The sequence below is a fragment of the Anolis carolinensis genome, unplaced genomic scaffold (assembly GCF_035594765.1).
Source record: "Anolis carolinensis isolate JA03-04 unplaced genomic scaffold, rAnoCar3.1.pri scaffold_7, whole genome shotgun sequence".
NCBI lineage: Eukaryota > Metazoa > Chordata > Lepidosauria > Squamata > Dactyloidae > Anolis > Anolis carolinensis.
This window is the reverse complement of record NW_026943818.1, coordinates 40,282,889-40,304,658: the sequence shown is the minus strand read 5'-3', so window position 1 is coordinate 40,304,658 and position 21,770 is coordinate 40,282,889. Positions and strand designations below refer to the sequence as shown.

The 21,770-nt window shown below is 42.6% G+C and overlaps 1 protein-coding gene across 4 annotated transcripts in view; it reads right to left on the bottom strand.

The window, feature by feature from the left end:
• Positions 1-21,770, bottom strand: part of mast3 (microtubule associated serine/threonine kinase 3) — an 84,323-nt gene that overhangs the window by 39,331 nt on the left and 23,222 nt on the right. For 3 of the 4 annotated variants that reach the window (XM_062960200.1, XM_062960201.1, XM_062960202.1), the window contains 6 exons: positions 21,255-21,275; positions 19,641-19,719; positions 15,727-15,890; positions 6,687-6,762; positions 4,403-4,606; positions 848-949 (listed from right to left, as the gene is read on the bottom strand). In XM_062960200.1, coding sequence (XP_062816270.1) covers positions 848-949; positions 4,403-4,606; positions 6,687-6,762; positions 15,727-15,890; positions 19,641-19,719; positions 21,255-21,275 — 646 coding nt within the window. The remainder of the gene's footprint in view (positions 1-847; positions 950-4,402; positions 4,607-6,686; positions 6,763-15,726; positions 15,891-19,640; positions 19,720-21,254; positions 21,276-21,770) is intronic. The other variant, XM_062960203.1, reaches the window with a different exon arrangement.

Here is a 21,770-nt window from a genome sequence, read left to right as displayed (position 1 = left end):
AAGGCTTCCCCGTCTGCGCAGGGTTCCGTACTTCGCATTTTAACAACACAACCGTTCAATGCTAAGGCTTCCCCGTCTGCGCAGGATTCCATACTTGGCATTTTAACAACACAACCGTCCAATGCTAAGGCTTCCCCGTCTGCGCAGGGTTCCATACTTCGCATTTTAACAACACAACCGTTCAATGCTAAGGCTTCCCCATCTGCGCAGGGTTCCGTACTTCGCACTTTAACAACACAACCGTTCAATGCTAAGGCTTCCCCGTCTGCGCAGGGTTCCATACTTCGCATTTTAACAACACAACCGTTCAATGCTAAGGCTTCCCCATCTGCGCAGGGTTCCGTACTTTGCACTTTAACAACACAACCGTTCAATGCTAAGGCTTCCCCGTCTGCGCAGGGTTCCGTACTTCGCACTTTAACAACACAACCGTTCAATGCTAAGGCTTCCCCGTCTGCGCAGGGTTCCATACTTCGCATTTTAACAACACAACCGTTCAATGCTAAGGCTTCCCCATCTGCGCAGGGTTCCGTACTTCGCACTTTAACAACACAACCGTTCAATGCTAAGGCTTCCCGCCAAATGGAACTGTAGAGGAGAGTCTCCTGAACAAGCCAGGACCTGCCGCAGACCAGGACTGCCATGTGTTGAGGAGTTACGAAGGTGGAGACATTACTCTTCATTCAACCCTCGTACATTAGAGCTGGGGAAGGCTCCCATTTTGGACAACAACTGGCTGAGCAAATGATGGAAGTCTTAGTCCAGAAAGGAGTCCCTTTCCAGCTGTAATGACCGGTCACTTCCCTCAATAGCGGTCCCGGGGTCACCAAGCCCATCGTCCCCTCACCAGGCACTCCAGCAGCCGCGCCGGGCGGGAGATGATGATCAGCAACTTCCGGACGAGCTGTTCCACGAAGCGCAACTCCTCGCTCTCCGAACGTTCTTGCGCCTATAGAACGGGGAGGAGGAGAGGATCCTCTTCTGTTTTTTGGGAAGATTCTTGGAGATTAATTCATATTCGTAATTCGGGATTTGGAGTTCAGTTTCGGGAAGAATCTTCCCAAAAAAGAACCCAGGGTGGGGGGAGGTACCCGAAATTTGAAACGAAAACGGAACGAAAACAGAACGGATTTCCGCCATTGTGCACATCCCTAATTTCTAACCCTCCGAAAGCGTGACTCGGTTTGCTCCGTCTCAAGGGGGGATTGTGTTGGCCGAGGGGTTTATCTCTCTTCCCTCTCCCTGGAAAAGCAGTGTGTCCCGTCCCTCGGCCCCAAGAAAGCCCCCCTATAGCCCATGCCCCCCCTTATAACCAATCTGTCCTTTTTTGTCTTTCAAGAACAGCCTTAAAACAGTGTGGTAAGTAAACGAAAACTGCTTTACTTCAGCAAAACATAAAGTACAGCACACTCTGTGGAATAATGCAAAAGGAAGCAAGGAAGTCTTAGGGTTCTTATGATAAACTCCCAAATCAAATAGTAGTCTTACTTCAGACAAAGAAACAGTAATAAATCCTTAGGAGAAGTTTCCCAGAGGCAGACTCGAAGCAGGCACAAGGGGAGCAAAGGCTTAAGCATTAGAGTCAGTTTATTACCAGCAAGAGCTGGCTGCACCTGATTCTGCTTTATAGCCCTGAGTCCCCTCACAGCTGCTAAGGCAGTTCCCAATTACTCAGCTGCATTTCTGGAAGCTATTCTAGCTGAATGACATCTCTGCTGTATTTCCTTTCGCCTTTTCTAGTCGCCATCAATTCTGCCGGACATGTGTGTTAGCTGTGCTTGTGTACATAGCTGTAAATAACTTCAATAAAAGCTCTGAAAAGCTCTGATCAGCTGACAACTGACTGATGGGAGTTTTATTGTTCCGTGAGACCGGACAGATTTCCAAGTCTTCGGAAGGAGAGTAATTGAGACGGAAAAGGTGAATAAGTGAATAAGTCTCAATTAGCCTCTCACACATCGTCAAAAATTTTATTTCACCTGGCATTGCTTTGGAACTTTAACTTCTGTTTCTGTTTACTGCTGTTTGTATTATGATTATTATTTTGCAGAAACGAAGCTTTCACAGGGCCGGGCTGTGGCGCAGCTGGCTAGTAACCAGCTGCAATAAATCACTACTGACCGAGAGGTCATGAGTTCGAAGCCCGGGTCGGGTTAAGCCTCCGACCATTAATAGCCCCGGCTTGCTGTTGACTTATGCAACCCCGAAAGACAGTTGCATCTGTCAAGTAGGGAAATTTAGGGACGCTTTATGCGGGAAGCTAATTTAATTTACAACATCATAAAAACTGCCAGCAAAACACGAGGAAAGGAATGAGGAAGTACAGCCACTAGTGGACGGTGAAGCAACAGCTCCCCCTGTGGCCGGAATCGTGAAGCTGGAAAAAAAATGTTAAATGCCTCTGTGTCTGTCTATACTGTATGTTGTTTGTCTGTTGGAATTGAATGTTTGCCATATCTGTGTTCATTGTAATCCGCCCTGAGAGAAAGAAGGGCGGAATAGAAATACTGTAAATAAAAGAAATAAATAAGTTACTGTATATACTTGAGTATAAGCCAAATTTTTCAGCTCTCTTTTTAAAACTGAAAAAGCCCCCCTCGGCTTATACTCGGGTGAGGGTCCTGGTTGGCTTATATTTGGGTCAGCTTATACTCGAGAATATATGGTACATTTATTATGTTTCTCTATTATTATTGGTATTATTACATTTATTATTTTTCTCTATTATTATTGGTATTATTACATTTATTATTTTTCTCTATTATTATTGGTATTATTACATTTATTATTTTTCTCTATTATTATTGGTATTATTACATTTATTATGTTTCTCTATTATTATTGGTATTATTACATTTATTATGTTTCTCTATTATTATTGGTATTATTACATTTATTATTTTTCTCTATTATTATTGGTATTATTACATTTATTATTTTTCTCTATTATTATTGGTATTATTACATTTATTATTTTTCTCTATTATTATTGGTATTATTACATTTATTATTTTTCTCTATTATTATTGGTATTATTACATTTATTATTTTTCTCTATTATTATTGGTATTATTACATTTATTATTTTTCTCTATTATTATTGCTACTATTACATTTATTTTACTCTATTTTTATTATTATTAAAGCATTTATTATTTCACTCTGATCTTATTATTATTATTGCATTTATTATTTTACTCTATTTATTATTACATGTATTATTTTCCTGTATTTATTATTATTATTATTATTATTATTATTATTATTAATACATGTACTATTTTACTCTATGATTATGAAAAGGATACATAAGCACATTCACATGGAAGAAGATGAGAATAATGATTTGATCAGAGTTGGACAGTCTTACAGTAGAGTCTCACTCAACCAACACTCGCTTATCCAACATTCTGGATTATCCAACGCATTTTTGTAGTCAATGTTTTCAATACATCATAATATTTTGGTGCTAAATTCGTAAATACAGTAATTACTACATAGCATTACTGCGTATTGAACTACTTTTTCTGTCAAATTTGTTGTCTAACATGATGTTTTGGTGCTTCATTTGTAAAATCATAACCTAATTTGATGTTTAATAGGCTTTTCCTTAATCTCTCCTTATTATCCAACATATTCGCTTATCCAACGTTCTGCCGGCCCGTTTAAGTTGGATAAGTGAGACTCTACTGTATCTTAAATTTGAGCTTGATGTAAATATTCAAAAACATTTAACCTACGGATGCCTCAATTAATGTAATTTTATTCGTATCTATTTTTATTTCTGAAATTTACCGCCCAATGTTTTCCCAGTTTTTTTGTGGTAAAATTAGGTGCCTCGGCTTATATTTGAGTCGGCTTATACTCAAGTATATATGGTACTTTTGCTCATGTTGTAAGGCTGCTTCTGGAGCAAAACAGGACACCCTATAACCCATGCCCATCTCCCTATAACTAATACAGCACACATGACCCTTCTGCTCCATCATTTGCTCCGTAGGCCGGGCTGTGGCGCAGGTGGTTAGTAGCCAGCTGCAACAAATCACTACTGGCCGAGAGATCATGAGATCGAAGCCCAGGTCGGATTGAGTTCTCGACCATTAATAGCCTAGCTCGCTGTTGGCCTAAGCAGCTCGAGTAGAAAATTTAGGTACCGCTTTATGTGGGGTGGCTAATTTAACTAATTTGCGACACCACAAAAACTTTCACCAGTGTGCGGAAAGGAATGAGGAAGTACTCCATCAAGGGGGGAATTGTGTTGGCGGAGGGAAAAGCAGTGCTTCCTCTCTCTGGAAAAGCAGCGCGCCCCATCCCCAAGGGAGCGGGCCCATAACCCCTGTGCCACCCCCTAAGCTTGGGGACGGGAAGCGGCAATTTAGGGTGCGTGAAGGGGCTCACTCACGTCCCGCAGCATCTTCTCCAGCTTCTCCTGGAGCTCCATGAAGTAGCGGGAGGTGACCAGGGCGCCCTGGGACTTGGCCAGGCAGTCGCGAGCCAGCTCCACAATCTGGTGGTGGATGAAGCCCAACACGCCGTCCGAGAGCGGCAGGCTGGGCGAGAAGCCGGCCACCGTCTCCGCCAGGCGCTCCTCCATCTGCGCCGTCGCCTGCCGGGAACGAGGAACTAATATTAAGCAGGCACAAATACTAGGCAAATTAGATAAGCGAGTATTGGATAAGTGAGACTCTACTGTATTACATTTATTTTACTCTATTTTTATTGGTATTATTACATTTATTATTTTTCTCTATTATTATTGGTATTATTACATTTATTATCTTTCTCTATTATTATTGGTATTATTTATTATTTTTCTCTATTATTGTTGCTACTATTACACTTATTTTACTCTATTTTATTATTATTAAAACATTTATTATTTCACTCTGATTTTATTATTATTATTATTGCATTTATTATTTTTCTCTATTATTATTGATATTATCACATTTATTATTTTTCTCTATTATTGTTGCTACTACAGTAGAGTTTCGCTTATCCAACATAAACGGGCCGGCAGAATGTTGGATAAGCGAATATCTTGGATAATAAGGAGAGATTAAGGAAAAGCCTATTAAACATCAAATTAGGTTATGATTTTACAAATAAGCACCAAAACAGCATGTTATACAACAAATTGGACAGAAAAAGTAGTTCAATACACAGTAATGCTATGTAGTAATTTACTATGTAGTAATGCTATGTAGTATTTACGAATTTAGCTATGCTATTTATGCTATGTAGTAATGCTATGTAGTATTTACGAATTTAGCACCAAAATATCACAATGCATTGAAAACACTGACTACAAAAATGTGTTGGATAATCCAGAATGTTGGATAAGCGAGTATTGGATAAGTGAGACTCTACTGTATTACATTTATTTTACTCTATTTTTATTATTATTCATACATTTTTTATTTCACTCTGGTCTTATTATTATTACATGTATTATTTTACTCTATTTATTATTACAGGTATTATTTTCCTGTATTTATTAGTATTATTACATGTATTATTTTACTCTATTATTATCAAAAGGATACATAAGCACATTTACATTGAAAAAGATGAGAATAAAGATTTGATCAGAGTTGGACAGTCTTATCTTAAATTTGAGCTTGATGTAAATATTCAAAAACATTTAACCTACTGAGGCCTCAATTCATGTAATTTTATTGGTATCTATTTTCATTTCTGAAATTTACCACTCTTGGCTTATACTGGAGTCAATGTTTTCCCAGTTTTTTTTGTGGTAAAATTAGGTGCCCCGGCTTATATTCGGGTCAGCTTATACATATACGATATATGTAGGAATTTGATATTACTTTGTTCCAACCTATTCCTGTACGATTTATCCCAGGCTTTAGCATTGGTCATAGTCCCAAGCTCTGTTCTACACATATTCTTTTACTCTTATACGCAGATGATACTGTGCTATTGTCCTTATCTAATATCGGCCTTAAATGCTGAATTCATTGCCTTGCCAATTACTGCGAAATAAATACGCCTAGAAATTAACTATGTTCTTTGACAGCACCTTGTTGACTGTTTTATCGTTTATATTAGGCATGTCCAATCAATGAAAAAAAGTTTCAATTCTCGTTTCTAAAGTAGGAGGTGCTGGGGCTTCGATATGGAAAGTATTTCCGATTTTTTCACCCAAAAATTTCGGATATTTCCGACAATTGGTAACAATTCTAAATGTTTCTAAAATGGCGGACGCGCATGCGCAATCGCTACACACCGGGCTTGTATGGCAATCTTCCATGTGGACGCAGAGGACGTTAGCCCCCACCTTTGCGTCCATCGTGGAAGCTTCTGATTGGCCAGGGAGCGGCAGCCATGTTAGGCTGCGCTAAGCTCCCATTCAAGGTAGGTTGCAGAAACAATTTTTAAAAAATATTTTTAGAAATATATTTTAAAAAAAATTTTGGGGGGGGGGGGAATTAACGAAACATTAAGAAACAATTAGAGAATGGGCCAACAATGGTTCGAATGACATTGCTGGTTGCGCTGTGAGACAATGTCTCGGGATGCGTATCAAAAAGCGAGAACAATCCGAAATAATTCCGATATACGATTCAAAATGATTTTTTGGACATGTCTAACAAATACAATAGAAGTCCCCATCTACGTCGCTGTGAAATTATGTCCTCGCCAGGCATTTTCCGACTGCTTCTCACCTTCGGGAAGCGTTCCTTGTAGACATGGTTCATCATCACCACCTCGTTGTCGAAGGTGCCGGTCGTGCGGCCGGGGCTGAAAAAGAGAGATTGTTATAGGAAGAACATTATGATCAATGTGATATGATATAGGTCACTTTTGTACACTTTATGTATATTTGGCTTACATATACATTTATAAATAATAATAATAATAATAATAATAATAATAATAATAATAATAATAATAATACTTTCCAGGCAATGTTTTTTGTTGTGCCAGCTGTCAGCTCTAGTTTGCAGTGAGACAAAAAACCAGTACAAGAAAACTGCACTACAAACTAGAGCAGAATCAGTACAAGAAAACCGCACTACAAACTAGAGCTGACAGCTGGCACAACAAAACATTGCATGGAAAGTTCCTTGACAAAATTGAAGGAAAAGCTGATAAGGAGAAAACCTGGCTCTGGCTCACGAATGGGACCCTGAAGAAGGAGACAGAAGGCCTGATCCTTGCAGCCCAGGAGCAAGACATCAGGACAAAGGCAATTAATAATAATAATAATAATAATAATAATAATAATAATAATAATAATAATAGAAGACCTGGCTCTGGCTCACGAATGGGACCCTGAAGAAGGAGACAGAAGGCCTGATCCCTGCAGCCCAGGAGCAAGACATCAGGACAAAGGCAATTCAGGCCAAGATCGAAAAATCAACTGATGACCCAAAATGCAGACTGTGCAAGGAAACTGACGAAAGCATGGATCATATCCTCAGCTGCTGTAAGAAAATCGCACAGACAGACTACAAACAGAGGCACAACTATGTGGCCCAAATGATCCATTGGAACTTATGCCTCAAGTCCCACCTCCCAGCAGCAAAGAACTGGTGGGATCACAAACCTGCAAAAATATTGGAAAATGAGCATGCAAAGATACTGTGGGACTTCCGAATCCAGACTGACAAAGTTCTAGAAGACAACACACCAGACATCACAGTGGTGGAAAAGAACAAGGTTTGGATCATTGATGTCGCCATCCCAGGTGAAAAACAACAGGAAAAACTCAGCCGCTCTCAGGACCTCAAGATTGAACTGCAAAGACTCTGGCAGAAACCAGTGCAGGTGGTCCCGGTGGTGATGGGCAGAGGATTGGGGCATGGACTAGATGACCTCTGGGGGTCCCATCCTGCTCTCCGTCTCTTGGAAACTCCCAGCATTTCCCCGCGGCCTGGAATGACCCGGCTTTCTCTCCGCGGCATTTTAATCCCCCGATTGTTGCATCGCCTCCAGCGGACGGATGGGAAGTTGCTTTTCCTCGGAAACCCGTTTGCTCGGCCGGACAACGATTAAAGCAACGCGTCATCGCCTTTGGTTGTTATGGGGCCGTGGGAAAAAAATGGGAGATTATTCCAACCCCCCCAAAAAAACATAGAACTATACTGTTAGGACGAGGTGAGGCTTCGGCATAGAGAAGAAGTGGTGCAGAAGGAATGAAGAGACATATATTTAAGAACGTGGTTGCACGTAATTATTCATTTGCCTCCTTAATCTGAAATGACCAGAAGTACTGTATTGAGTCCTGTGCATCATTCAAATCTCATTCAAAACTTCAGAAGGAGAGTTTAGGCATTGTTGTTCAGAGCAAAGGCTCTGAACTCAAAATGATGCTCATATGTCAAAGCAAAACTCAGGCCGAGGAAAGACTCTTAACTCAAAACACTGCTCATGTGTCAAAGTGAAACCCGGGCCGAGAGAAGGCTCTTAAGTCGAAATGCTGCTGGTATGTCAAAACAAAATTCGAGTTGAGCAAAGGCATGTAACTCAAAGCACTGCTCATATGTCAAAGTGAAACCCAGACCGAGAGAAGGCTCTTAATTCGAAATGCTGCTGGCGTGTCAAAACAAAACTCGAGCCGAGCAAAGGCATTTAACTCAAAACACTGCTCATATGTCAAAGTGAAACTCGGGCCGAGCGAAAGCTCTGGACTCAAAACACTACTTGTATGTCAAGGCAAAAATGGGCCAAGCAAAGGCCGTTAACTAAAAATGTTCCTCGTATGTCAAAGCGAAACTCGGGCCGAGAGAAGGCTCTTAACTCGAAATGCTGCTGAGATGTCAAAACAAAACTCGAGCCGAGCAAAGGCATGTAACTCAAAACACTGCTCACATGTCAAAGCCAAACTCGGGCCGAGCGAAAGCTCTGGACTCAAAACACTGCTCGTATGTCAAGACAAAAATGGGCCAAGCAAAGGCCCTTAACTAAAAATGTTCCTCGTATGTCAAAGCGAAACTCGGGCCGAGAGAAGGCTCTTAACTCGAAATGCTGCTGGCATGTCAAAACAAAACTCGAGCTGAGCAAAGGCATTTAACTCAAAACACTGCTCATATGTCAAAGTGAAACTCGGGCTGAGAGAAGGCTCTTAACTCGAAATGCTGCTGGCAGGTCAAAACAAAAACTCGAACCGAGCAAAAGCATGTCAAAACAAAACTCGAGTCGAGCAAAGGCATTTAACTCAAAACACTGCTCATATGTCAAAGTGAAACTCGGGCTGAGAGAAGGCTCTTAACTCGAAATGCTGCTGGCAGGTCAAAACAAAAACTCGAACCGAGCAAAAGCATGTCAAAACAAAACTCGAGTCGAGCAAAGGCATTTAACTCAAAACACTGCTCATATGTCAAAGTGAAACTCGGGCTGAGAGAAGGCTCTTAACTCGAAATGCTGCTGGCAGGTCAAAACAAAAACTCGAACCGAGCAAAAGCATGTCAAAACAAAACTCGAGTCGAGCAAAGGCATTTAACTCAAAACACTGCTCATATGTCAAAGTGAAACTCGGGCTGAGAGAAGGCTCTTAACTCGAAATGCTGCTGGCAGGTCAAAACAAAAACTCGAACCGAGCAAAAGCATGTCAAAACAAAACTCGAGTCGAGCAAAGGCATTTAACTCAAAACACTGCTCATATGTCAAAGTGAAACTCGGGCCGAGAGAAGGCTCTTAACTCGAAATGCTGCTGGCAGGTCAAAACAAAAACTCGAACCGAGCAAAAGCATGTCAAAACAAAACTCGAGTCGAGCAAAGGCATGTAACTCAAAACACTGCTCATATGTCAAAGTGAAACCCGGGCCGAGCGAAAGCTCTGGACTCAAAACACTGCTCGTATGTCAAGGCAAAAATGGGCCAAGCCAAGGCCATTAACTAAAAATGTTGCTTGTATGTCAAAGTGAAACCAGGGCCGAGAGAAGGCTCTTAACCCGAAATGCTGCTGGCATGTGAAAACAAAACTCAAGCCTAGCAAAGGCATGTAACTCAAAACACTGCTCACATGTCAAAGTCAAACTCGGGCCGAGTGAAAGCTCTGGACTCAAAACACTGCTTGTATGTCAAGGCAAAAATGGGCCAAGCAAAGGCCGTTAACTAAAAATGTACCTCGTATGTCAAAGCGAAACTCGGGCCGAGAGAAGGCTCTTAACTCGAAATGCTGCTGGCATGTCAAAACAAAACTCGAGCTGAGCAAAGGCATTTAACTCAAAACACTGCTCATATGTCAAAGTGAAACTCGGGCCAAGAGAAGGCTCTTAACTCGAAATGCTGCTGGCAGGTCAAAACAAAAACTCGAACCGAGCAAAAGCATGTCAAAACAAAACTCGAGTCGAGCAAAGGCATTTAACTCAAAACACTGCTCATATGTCAAAGTGAAACTCGGGCTGAGAGAAGGCTCTTAACTCGAAATGCTGCTGGCAGGTCAAAACAAAAACTCGAACCGAGCAAAAGCATGTCAAAACAAAACTCGAGTCGAGCAAAGGCATGTAACTCAAAACACTGCTCATATGTCAAAGTGAAACTCGGGCTGAGAGAAGGCTCTTAACTCGAAATGCTGCTGGCATGTCAAAACAAAACTCGAGCTGAGCAAAGGCATTTAACTCAAAACACTGCTCATATGTCAAAGTGAAACTCGGGCTGAGAGAAGGCTCTTAACTCGAAATGCTGCTGGCAGGTCAAAACAAAAACTCGAACCGAGCAAAAGCATGTCAAAACAAAACTCGAGTCGAGCCAAGGCATTTAACTCAAAACACTGCTCATATGTCAAAGTGAAACTCGGGCTGAGAGAAGGCTCTTAACTCGAAATGCTGCTGGCAGGTCAAAACAAAAACTCGAACCGAGCAAAAGCATGTCAAAACAAAACTCGAGTCGAGCAAAGGCATTTAACTCAAAACACTGCTCATATGTCAAAGTGAAACTCGGGCTGAGAGAAGGCTCTTAACTCGAAATGCTGCTGGCAGGTCAAAACAAAAACTCGAACCGAGCAAAAGCATGTCAAAACAAAACTCGAGTCGAGCAAAGGCATTTAACTCAAAACACTGCTCATATGTCAAAGTGAAACTCGGGCTGAGAGAAGGCTCTTAACTCGAAATGCTGCTGGCAGGTCAAAACAAAAACTCGAACCGAGCAAAAGCATGTCAAAACAAAACTCGAGTCGAGCAAAGGCATTTAACTCAAAACACTGCTCATATGTCAAAGTGAAACTCGGGCTGAGAGAAGGCTCTTAACTCGAAATGCTGCTGGCAGGTCAAAACAAAAACTCGAACCGAGCAAAAGCATGTCAAAACAAAACTCGAGTCGAGCAAAGGCATTTAACTCAAAACACTGCTCATATGTCAAAGTGAAACTCGGGCCGAGAGAAGGCTCTTAACTCGAAATGCTGCTGGCAGGTCAAAACAAAAACTCGAACCGAGCAAAAGCATGTCAAAACAAAACTCGAGTCGAGCAAAGGCATGTAACTCAAAACACTGCTCATATGTCAAAGTGAAACCCGGGCCGAGCGAAAGCTCTGGACTCAAAACACTGCTCGTATGTCAAGGCAAAAATGGGCCAAGCCAAGGCCATTAACTAAAAATGTTGCTTGTATGTCAAAGTGAAACCAGGGCCGAGAGAAGGCTCTTAACCCGAAATGCTGCTGGCATGTGAAAACAAAACTCAAGCCTAGCAAAGGCATGTAACTCAAAACACTGCTCACATGTCAAAGTCAAACTCGGGCCGAGTGAAAGCTCTGGACTCAAAACACTGCTTGTATGTCAAGGCAAAAATGGGCCAAGCAAAGGCCGTTAACTAAAAATGTACCTCGTATGTCAAAGCGAAACTCGGGCCGAGAGAAGGCTCTTAACTCGAAATGCTGCTGGCATGTCAAAACAAAACTCGAGCTGAGCAAAGGCATTTAACTCAAAACACTGCTCATATGTCAAAGTGAAACTCGGGCCAAGAGAAGGCTCTTAACTCGAAATGCTGCTGGCAGGTCAAAACAAAAACTCGAACCGAGCAAAAGCATGTCAAAACAAAACTCGAGTCGAGCAAAGGCATTTAACTCAAAACACTGCTCATATGTCAAAGTGAAACTCGGGCTGAGAGAAGGCTCTTAACTCGAAATGCTGCTGGCAGGTCAAAACAAAAACTCGAACCGAGCAAAAGCATGTCAAAACAAAACTCGAGTCGAGCAAAGGCATGTAACTCAAAACACTGCTCATATGTCAAAGTGAAACTCGGGCTGAGAGAAGGCTCTTAACTCGAAATGCTGCTGGCAGGTCAAAACAAAAACTCGAACCGAGCAAAAGCATGTCAAAACAAAACTCGAGTCGAGCAAAGGCATTTAACTCAAAACACTGCTCATATGTCAAAGTGAAACTCGCGCCAAGAGAAGGCTCTTAACTCGAAATGCTGCTGGCAGGTCAAAACAAAAACTCGAACCGAGCAAAAGCATGTCAAAACAAAACTCGAGTCGAGCAAAGGCATTTAACTCAAAACACTGCTCATATGTCAAAGTGAAACTCGGGCCAAGAGAAGGCTCTTAACTCGAAATGCTGCTGGCAGGTCAAAACAAAAACTCGAACCGAGCAAAAGCATGTCAAAACAAAACTCGAGTCGAGCAAAGGCATTTAACTCAAAACACTGCTCATATGTCAAAGTGAAACTCGGGCTGAGAGAAGGCTCTTAACTCGAAATGCTGCTGGCAGGTCAAAACAAAAACTCGAACCGAGCAAAAGCATGTCAAAACAAAACTCGAGTCGAGCAAAGGCATGTAACTCAAAACACTGCTCATATGTCAAAGTGAAACTCGGGCCAAGAGAAGGCTCTTAACTCGAAATGCTGCTGGCAGGTCAAAACAAAAACTCGAACCGAGCAAAAGCATGTCAAAACAAAACTCGAGTCGAGCAAAGGCATGTAACTCAAAACACTGCTCATATGTCAAAGTGAAACCCGGGCCGAGCGAAAGCTCTGGACTCAAAACACTGCTCGTATGTCAAGGCAAAAATGGGCCAAGCCAAGGCCATTAACTAAAAATGTTGCTTGTATGTCAAAGTGAAACCAGGGCCGAGAGAAGGCTCTTAACCCGAAATGCTGCTGGCATGTGAAAACAAAACTCAAGCCTAGCAAAGGCATGTAACTCAAAACACTGCTCATATATCAAAGTGAAACCCGGGCCGAGCGAAAGCTCTGGACTCAAAACACTGCTCGTATGTCAAGGCAAAAATGGGCCAAGCCAAGGCCATTAACTAAAAATGTTGCTTGTATGTCAAAGTGAAACCAGGGCCGAGAGAAGGCTCTTAACCCGAAATGCTGCTGGCATGTGAAAACAAAACTCAAGCCTAGCAAAGGCATGTAACTCAAAACACTGCTCACATGTCAAAGTCAAACTCGGGCCGAGTGAAAGCTCTGGACTCAAAACACTGCTTGTATGTCAAGGCAAAAATGGGCCAAGCAAAGGCCGTTAACTAAAAATGTACCTCGTATGTCAAAGCGAAACTCGGGCCGAGAGAAGGCTCTTAACTCGAAATGCTGCTGGCATGTCAAAACAAAACTCGAGCTGAGCAAAGGCATTTAACTCAAAACACTGCTCATATGTCAAAGTGAAACTCGGGCCAAGAGAAGGCTCTTAACTCGAAATGCTGCTGGCAGGTCAAAACAAAAACTCGAACCGAGCAAAAGCATGTCAAAACAAAACTCGAGTCGAGCAAAGGCATTTAACTCAAAACACTGCTCATATGTCAAAGTGAAACTCGGGCTGAGAGAAGGCTCTTAACTCGAAATGCTGCTGGCAGGTCAAAACAAAAACTCGAACCGAGCAAAAGCATGTCAAAACAAAACTCGAGTCGAGCAAAGGCATGTAACTCAAAACACTGCTCATATGTCAAAGTGAAACTCGGGCTGAGAGAAGGCTCTTAACTCGAAATGCTGCTGGCAGGTCAAAACAAAAACTCGAACCGAGCAAAAGCATGTCAAAACAAAACTCGAGTCGAGCAAAGGCATTTAACTCAAAACACTGCTCATATGTCAAAGTGAAACTCGCGCCAAGAGAAGGCTCTTAACTCGAAATGCTGCTGGCAGGTCAAAACAAAAACTCGAACCGAGCAAAAGCATGTCAAAACAAAACTCGAGTCGAGCAAAGGCATTTAACTCAAAACACTGCTCATATGTCAAAGTGAAACTCGGGCCAAGAGAAGGCTCTTAACTCGAAATGCTGCTGGCAGGTCAAAACAAAAACTCGAACCGAGCAAAAGCATGTCAAAACAAAACTCGAGTCGAGCAAAGGCATTTAACTCAAAACACTGCTCATATGTCAAAGTGAAACTCGGGCCAAGATAAGGCTCTTAACTCGAAATGCTGCTGGCAGGTCAAAACAAAAACTCGAACCGAGCAAAAGCATGTCAAAACAAAACTCGAGTCGAGCAAAGGCATGTAACTCAAAACACTGCTCATATGTCAAAGTGAAACTCGGGCTGAGAGAAGGCTCTTAACTCGAAATGCTGCTGGCAGGTCAAAACAAAAACTCGAACCGAGCAAAAGCATGTCAAAACAAAACTCGAGTCGAGCAAAGGCATTTAACTCAAAACACTGCTCATATGTCAAAGTGAAACTCGGGCCAAGAGAAGGCTCTTAACTCGAAATGCTGCTGGCAGGTCAAAACAAAAACTCGAACCGAGCAAAAGCATGTCAAAACAAAACTCGAGTCGAGCAAAGGCATTTAACTCAAAACACTGCTCATATGTCAAAGTGAAACTCGGGCCAAGAGAAGGCTCTTAACTCGAAATGCTGCTGGCAGGTCAAAACAAAAACTCGAACCGAGCAAAAGCATGTCAAAACAAAACTCGAGTCGAGCAAAGGCATTTAACTCAAAACACTGCTCATATGTCAAAGTGAAACTCGGGCCAAGAGAAGGCTCTTAACTCGAAATGCTGCTGGCAGGTCAAAACAAAAACTCGAACCGAGCAAAAGCATGTCAAAACAAAACTCGAGTCGAGCAAAGGCATGTAACTCAAAACACTGCTCATATGTCAAAGTGAAACTCGGGCTGAGAGAAGGCTCTTAACTCGAAATGCTGCTGGCAGGTCAAAACAAAAACTCGAACCGAGCAAAAGCATGTCAAAACAAAACTTGAGTCGAGCAAAGGCATTTAACTCAAAACACTGCTCATATGTCAAAGTGAAACTCGGGCCAAGAGAAGGCTCTTAACTCGAAATGCTGCTGGCAGGTCAAAACAAAAACTCGAACCGAGCAAAAGCATGTCAAAACAAAACTCGAGTCGAGCAAAGGCATTTAACTCAAAACACTGCTCATATGTCAAAGTGAAACTCGGGCCGAGAGAAGGCTCTTAACTCGAAATGCTGCTGGCAGGTCAAAACAAAAACTCGAACCGAGCAAAAGCATGTCAAAACAAAACTCGAGTCGAGCAAAGGCATGTAACTCAAAACACTGCTCATATGTCAAAGTGAAACTCGGGCTGAGAGAAGGCTCTTAACTCGAAATGCTGCTGGCATGTCAAAACAAAACTCGAGCTGAGCAAAGGCATTTAACTCAAAACACTGCTCATATATCAAAGTGAAACCCGGGCCGAGCGAAAGCTCTGGACTCAAAACACTGCTCGTATGTCAAGGCAAAAATGGGCCAAGCCAAGGCCATTAACTAAAAATGTTGCTTGTATGTCAAAGTGAAACCAGGGCCGAGTGACGCCGCTTAACTCAGAACGCTCTTAAGTCGGGGCGCTCTTTAGAGATCAGCTGCCTCACTTACCTCAGGCTCCGGGAGCGCGGTCGGAAGCAAGGGGAGCGGCGGCCATCTTCCACGCCGGCGACGCTCTCGGTGCTGCGGAAATGCTTCGAGAGGAAGTGGAGCTCGTCCAGCGTGGGCTGGTAGGGGAGCTGGTGCAGGCGCTCTTGCGAGGACGAGGACGAGGACTGCAGCGGGAGGCGAGAAAACGGAGGGGCAACGAGTGAGGACCTGGACCCCCAAGGAGCTCTCCAGAAGCCAGAAAGGATGTCAGAACCTTGGTGGAGGATGAGGATGATGGGCAAGAGCTCACTTTGGAGCAGGACAGTCAAGATTTGGAGAAGGTTCCATCGTCTGGCTCAGAAAACGGCTTCTCATCTGTAAAGGCAGGGGTCCCCAAACTAAGGCCCGGGGGCCGGATGCGGCCCTCCAAGGTCATTTACCTGGCCCCCGCCCTCAGTTTTATAATATAATATTTTTATATCAGTTTTAATAATATAATATAATGTATATACATATAATATTGATAATGATCTTATGTTATACAATATAATACTAATAGTAATACCATATAATAATATTAATTATACGTTATAAATTACATATTATATAATAGTATAGTGGTATAGTTCAATATAGTAATACTAGCTGTGCCCGGCCACGCGTTGCTGTGGCAAAGTGGTGGTGGTATTGGTTAAAAATTGTTGTGTAATTTTTATTAGACGTTATTTGTATTTTTTTAAATTAATTTTATTGTAAGTAATTTTTTTTATTTATTATATTTTATTATTTTCTTGTATTATTTTTAGTTATTTTCTGTTATTATAGTATTTTATTGTATTAATTTTTTAGTGTTTTAAATTATTTTTTAGTGTTTTTTATTATTTTTTTATTGGGTTGCTAGGAGACCAAGTTGGAGGAGCTTAGCCTTCTAACTGGCAGCAATTGGATAAAAGCAATTATTCCTCTCTCTCTAATTAGGACTTTCTTTTTCTTTTCTTTTTGTTGTATCAACCTAGAGGCGTGGATGATGGGTTGTGTTGTCAAATTTCGAGGTTGGGGGGCCTGTAGTTTTGTTGTTTTGTGGGTCGCCGTGATGCCATCACTCTTTTATATATATAGATATAATGCTAATATTGTGCTATGCTAATAATATAATATATTGTATGTACATACAGCTGCTCTGAGTCCCCTTCGGGGTGAAAAGGGTGGGATATAAATGTAGTAAATAAATGCAGTAAATAAATAATTAATTTTAGGCTCGGCCAAAGTCTGAAATGACTTGAAGGCACACAACAACAACAACAACAACAACAATCCTAATTAACTTGACTATCTCATTGGCCAGTAGCAGGCCCACACTTTCCATTGAAATCCTAATAGGTTTATGTTGGTTGAAATTGTTTTCATTTTTAAATATTGTATTCTTTCGTTGTTGTTGTTGCTGCACTACAAATAAGACATGTGCAGTGTGCATAGGAATTTGTTTGTTTGTTTTTTTTTCAAATGATAATTCGGCCCCTCAACAGTCTGAAGGATTGTGGACCGGCCCTCTGCTTAAAAAGTTTGGGGACCCTTGTGTAAAGGCTTAAATGGGCGGCAGAAAGAGCTGGAAAATGCAATAGCTCTTTGCTGGGAGCAACGTCTCGGATAGAGCGACAGCCGTTAACTTGGTTGGTGGACTTTACGTTTGAACTTTTGACCACATGTTTGGATCTTGAGTTGGGGCTATTCTTGGACATGGGTGAGCTTTTCTGTAATAATAATACCGTATATACTCGAGTATAAGCCGACCCGAATATAAAGCGAGGCACCTAATTTTACCACAAAAAAACTGGGATAGCTTATTGACCCGAGTATAAGCCGAGGGTGGGAAATGAAACAGCGACTGGTAAATTTCAAAATAAAAATAGATACTAGATAGATATACAGGTACATGGATCTATATGTATATAGGATTTGCAAGGACCTGCAAACATATGAGGGGAAAATTCATATATAAAATTAATGTAGATAGATAGATAGATAGATAGATAGATAGATAGATAGATAGATAGATAGAAAGATAGAAAGATAGAAAGATAGATAGATAGAGATATATAAGTATATAGGGACTGCACATGCATGCAAGGGGTTAACAACACAACCGTTCAATGCTAAGGCTTCCCCGTCTGCGCAGGGTTCCATACTTCGCTCTTTAACAACACAACCGTCCAATGCTAAGGCTTCCCCGTCTGCACAGGGTTCCATACTTCGCCCTTTAACAACACAACCGTCCAATGCTAAGGCTTCCCCGTCTGCACAGGGTTCCATACTTCGCACTTTAACAACACAACCGTCCAATGCTAAGGCTTCCCCGTCTGCGCAGGGTTCCATACTTCTCACTTTAATAACACAACCGTCCAATGCTAAGGCTTCCCCGTCTGCACAGGGTTCCATACTTCGCGCTTTAACAACACAACCGTCCAATGCTAAGGCTTCCCCGTCTGCGCAGGGTTCCATACTTCTCACTTTAACAACACAACCGTCCAATGCTAAGGCTTCCCCGTCTGCACAGGGTTCCATACTTCGCCCTTTAACAACACAACCGTCCAATGCTAAGGCTTCCCCGTCTGCGCAGGGTTCCATACTTCGCACTTTAACAACACAACCGTTCAATGCTAAGGCTTCCCCTTCTGCGCAGGGTTCCATACTTCGCGCTTTAACAACACAACCGTCCAATGCTAAGGCTTCCCCGTCTGCGCAGGGTTCCATACTTCGCACTTTAACAACACAACCGTCCAATGCTAAGGCTTCCCCGTCTGCGCAGGGTTCCATACTTCTCACTTTAATAACACAACCGTCCAATGCTAAGGCTTCCCCGTCTGCGCAGGGTTCCATACTTCGCACTTTAACAACACAACCGTCCAATGCTAAGGCTTCCCCGTCTGCACAGGGTTCCATACTTCGCGCTTTAACAACACAACCGTCCAATGCTAAGGCTTCCCCGTCTGCGCAGGGTTCCATACTTCTCACTTTAACAACACAACCGTCCAATGCTAAGGCTTCCCCGTCTGCGCAGGGTTCCATACTTCGCACTTTAACAACACAACCGTTCAATGCTAAGGCTTCCCCTTCTGCGCAGGGTTCCATACTTCGCGCTTTAACAACACAACCGTCCAATGCTAAGGCTTCCCCGTCTGCGCAGGGTTCCATACTTCGCACTTTAACAACACAACCGTCCAATGCTAAGGCTTCCCCGTCTGCGCAGGGTTCCATACTTCTCACTTTAATAACACAACCGTCCAATGCTAAGGCTTCCCCGTCTGCGCAGGGTTCCATACTTCGCACTTTAACAACACAACCGTCCAATGCTAAGGCTTCCCCGTCTGCGCAGGGTTCCATACTTCTCACTTTAATAACACAACCGTCCAATGCTAAGGCTTCCCCGTCTGCGCAGGGTTCCATACTTCGCACTTTAACAACACAACCGTCCAATGCTAAGGCTTCCCCGTCTGCGCAGGGTTCCATACTTCTCACTTTAATAACACAACCGTCCAATGCTAAGGCTTCCCCGTCTGCGCAGGGTTCCATACTTCTCACTTTAATAACACAACCGTCCAATGCTAAGGCTTCCCCGTCTGCGCAGGGTTCCATACTTCACACTTTAACAACACAACCGTCCAATGCTAAGGCTTCCCCGTCTGCGCAGGGTTCCATACTTCGCACTTTAATAACACAACCGTCCAATGCTAAGGCTTCCCCGTCTGCGCAGGGTTCCATACTTCGCACTTTAACAACACAACCGTCCAATGCTAAGGCTTCCCCGTCTGCGCAGGGTTCCATACTTCGCACTTTAACAACACAACCGTTCAATGCTAAGGCTTCCCCGTCTGCGCAGGGTTCCATACTTCGCACTTTAACAACACAACAAAGAGCCCTTCTCCCCTATTACTCACCGAAACGGTTGAACTGGGGGTGTTGGTCCCATAGCCGGAGGAGGGCAACGAAGCCAGCGACCAGCGGCGGCCATCGGACCTGAAAAAGGGAAAAACTCAATGTCGCGGGAATGGATGTGATGAGCAGATTGAATGAAATTGTACGATTGGGGTCCGACAAAGGGCGAATTAAGGTCTGGCAAAGCCGAAGACGGCGTCCCAAAACTGAAACCGGAAAACGGCATTACAGAGAAACAAAGGAGGCGAAGAATTGGATTCATTCTGGCATGAAAAGTGCTAATGAAGAGGCCAGTGTGAATGTTGTAATTAATCACCTTTGTTAGCATTAAATGGCCTTCCCAGCCTCACCTCCTGGCCTGGGGGAATCCTTTGTTCAGAGACGTTAGCTGACCCCTGATTGATACCTGTCTGGAATTTATTTATTTATTTATTGGACTTGTATACCGCTATAACCAATTTGGCTCGGAGCGGTTTACAGAAATAGATTAAACATTACAATTGGCTTTAAATAACAATAATAACAGAACATCACCCCCGAGAAAGCTTGTCGGAAGAGAAAGGTTTTACAGGCTTTCCGAAAGGCAAGTAGGTCTCGGATAGTTCGAATTTCAACTCTTATTTATTTGTTCGCAGTATTTATATTCGACCATTCTCACTCTGAAGGGGAGTCAGGGCGGATCACATTACACATATAAGGCAAACATTCAATGCCTAAACATAGAACAGAGACAAAGACAAACGCAGGCTCCGAGCTGGCCTCAAACTCATGACCTCTCGGTCAGAGTGATTTGTTGCAGCTGGCTGCTCACCAGCCTGCGTCACAGAATTCTTCTGTTTTCAGAGTGCTGCTTCCTATTTACTGTTCTGATTTTGCAGTTTTTTTTAATACTGGGAGCCAGAGAACACAGAAATGCTCGACCCCTCCAACAACTACCATGTCAGGCTACACAGAGAAGCCATTGAAATCCACAAGCATGTGGACAATGTCAACAGAAAGGAGGAAACCATGAAAATGAACAAAATCTGGCTACCAGTATTAAAAAAAACTCCAGTCAATAAGGAGCAACACTCTGAAAACAGAAGAATTCCAGACAGGTATCAATCAGGGGTCAGCTAATGATTCTGAACAAGGGATTCCCCCAGGCCAGGATGTGAGGCTGGGAAGGTCATTTAATGCTAACAAAGGTGATTAATTACAACATTCACACTGGCCTCCAACAGACAAGAGTTCTTCTCCCATAGATATATATAAACCTTCCTTGCCTAGTTTCTCCATACCTCACAACCTCTGAGGATGCCTGCCATATATGTGGGCGAAACGTTAGGATGGCCAGACAATCCGGGAAACATACAACAACTCATGAAAGCCTTTGACAACATGTTTCCCCTTTTGTCTGTGTAACCAATATATAGGTATCATAAAGACCAATACTGGAGTCTAAGTGCCTACTTCTTTCTCCGAAAGTGATTGATGCACTCGTCCCACTGAAAACGGATTAAATAACATTTTTAAGGTTCAAGAAGTATTCGTGACATGCCCCATATGATGATGATGTTTATTAATACTACAAAGGAGGCTCAAAGACTCCCCCAACATATCCCCCGGGTTGTTACCTGTCAGTCCGCGGAGCATGGCTGGAGCAAAACAGTCACCGCAGGGAAGAAAGCAGAGAAGGAAAGAGAAGGAGATGAAAAGGCAGCAACAAAAGAAGACTTCCAAAAAGAATCCACCCACCAGACCCCCAAATTGGGGAAACACTGAGAATAATAATAATAACAATAATAACAATAACAATAATAATCTATATATATAAAAGAGAGATGGCATCACGGCAATTCACAAAACAACAAAAGTACAGGCCCCCCAACCTCAAAATTTGACAACACAACCCATCATCCACGCCTCAAGGTTGATACAACAAAAAGAAAAGAAAAATAAAGTCCTAATTAGAGGGAGAGCAATAATTTTTTTTATCCAATTGCTGCCAGTTTAGAGGGCTAATCTCTGCCCACTTGGTTGCCTAGCAACCAAGGGACAGCCAGGTTTCAGTTAGGGGACAGGCTGATTTAGGCCTCACTTAGACTTCTTCCACAGATTATCTAATTTGCACTGGATTATATGGCAGTGTA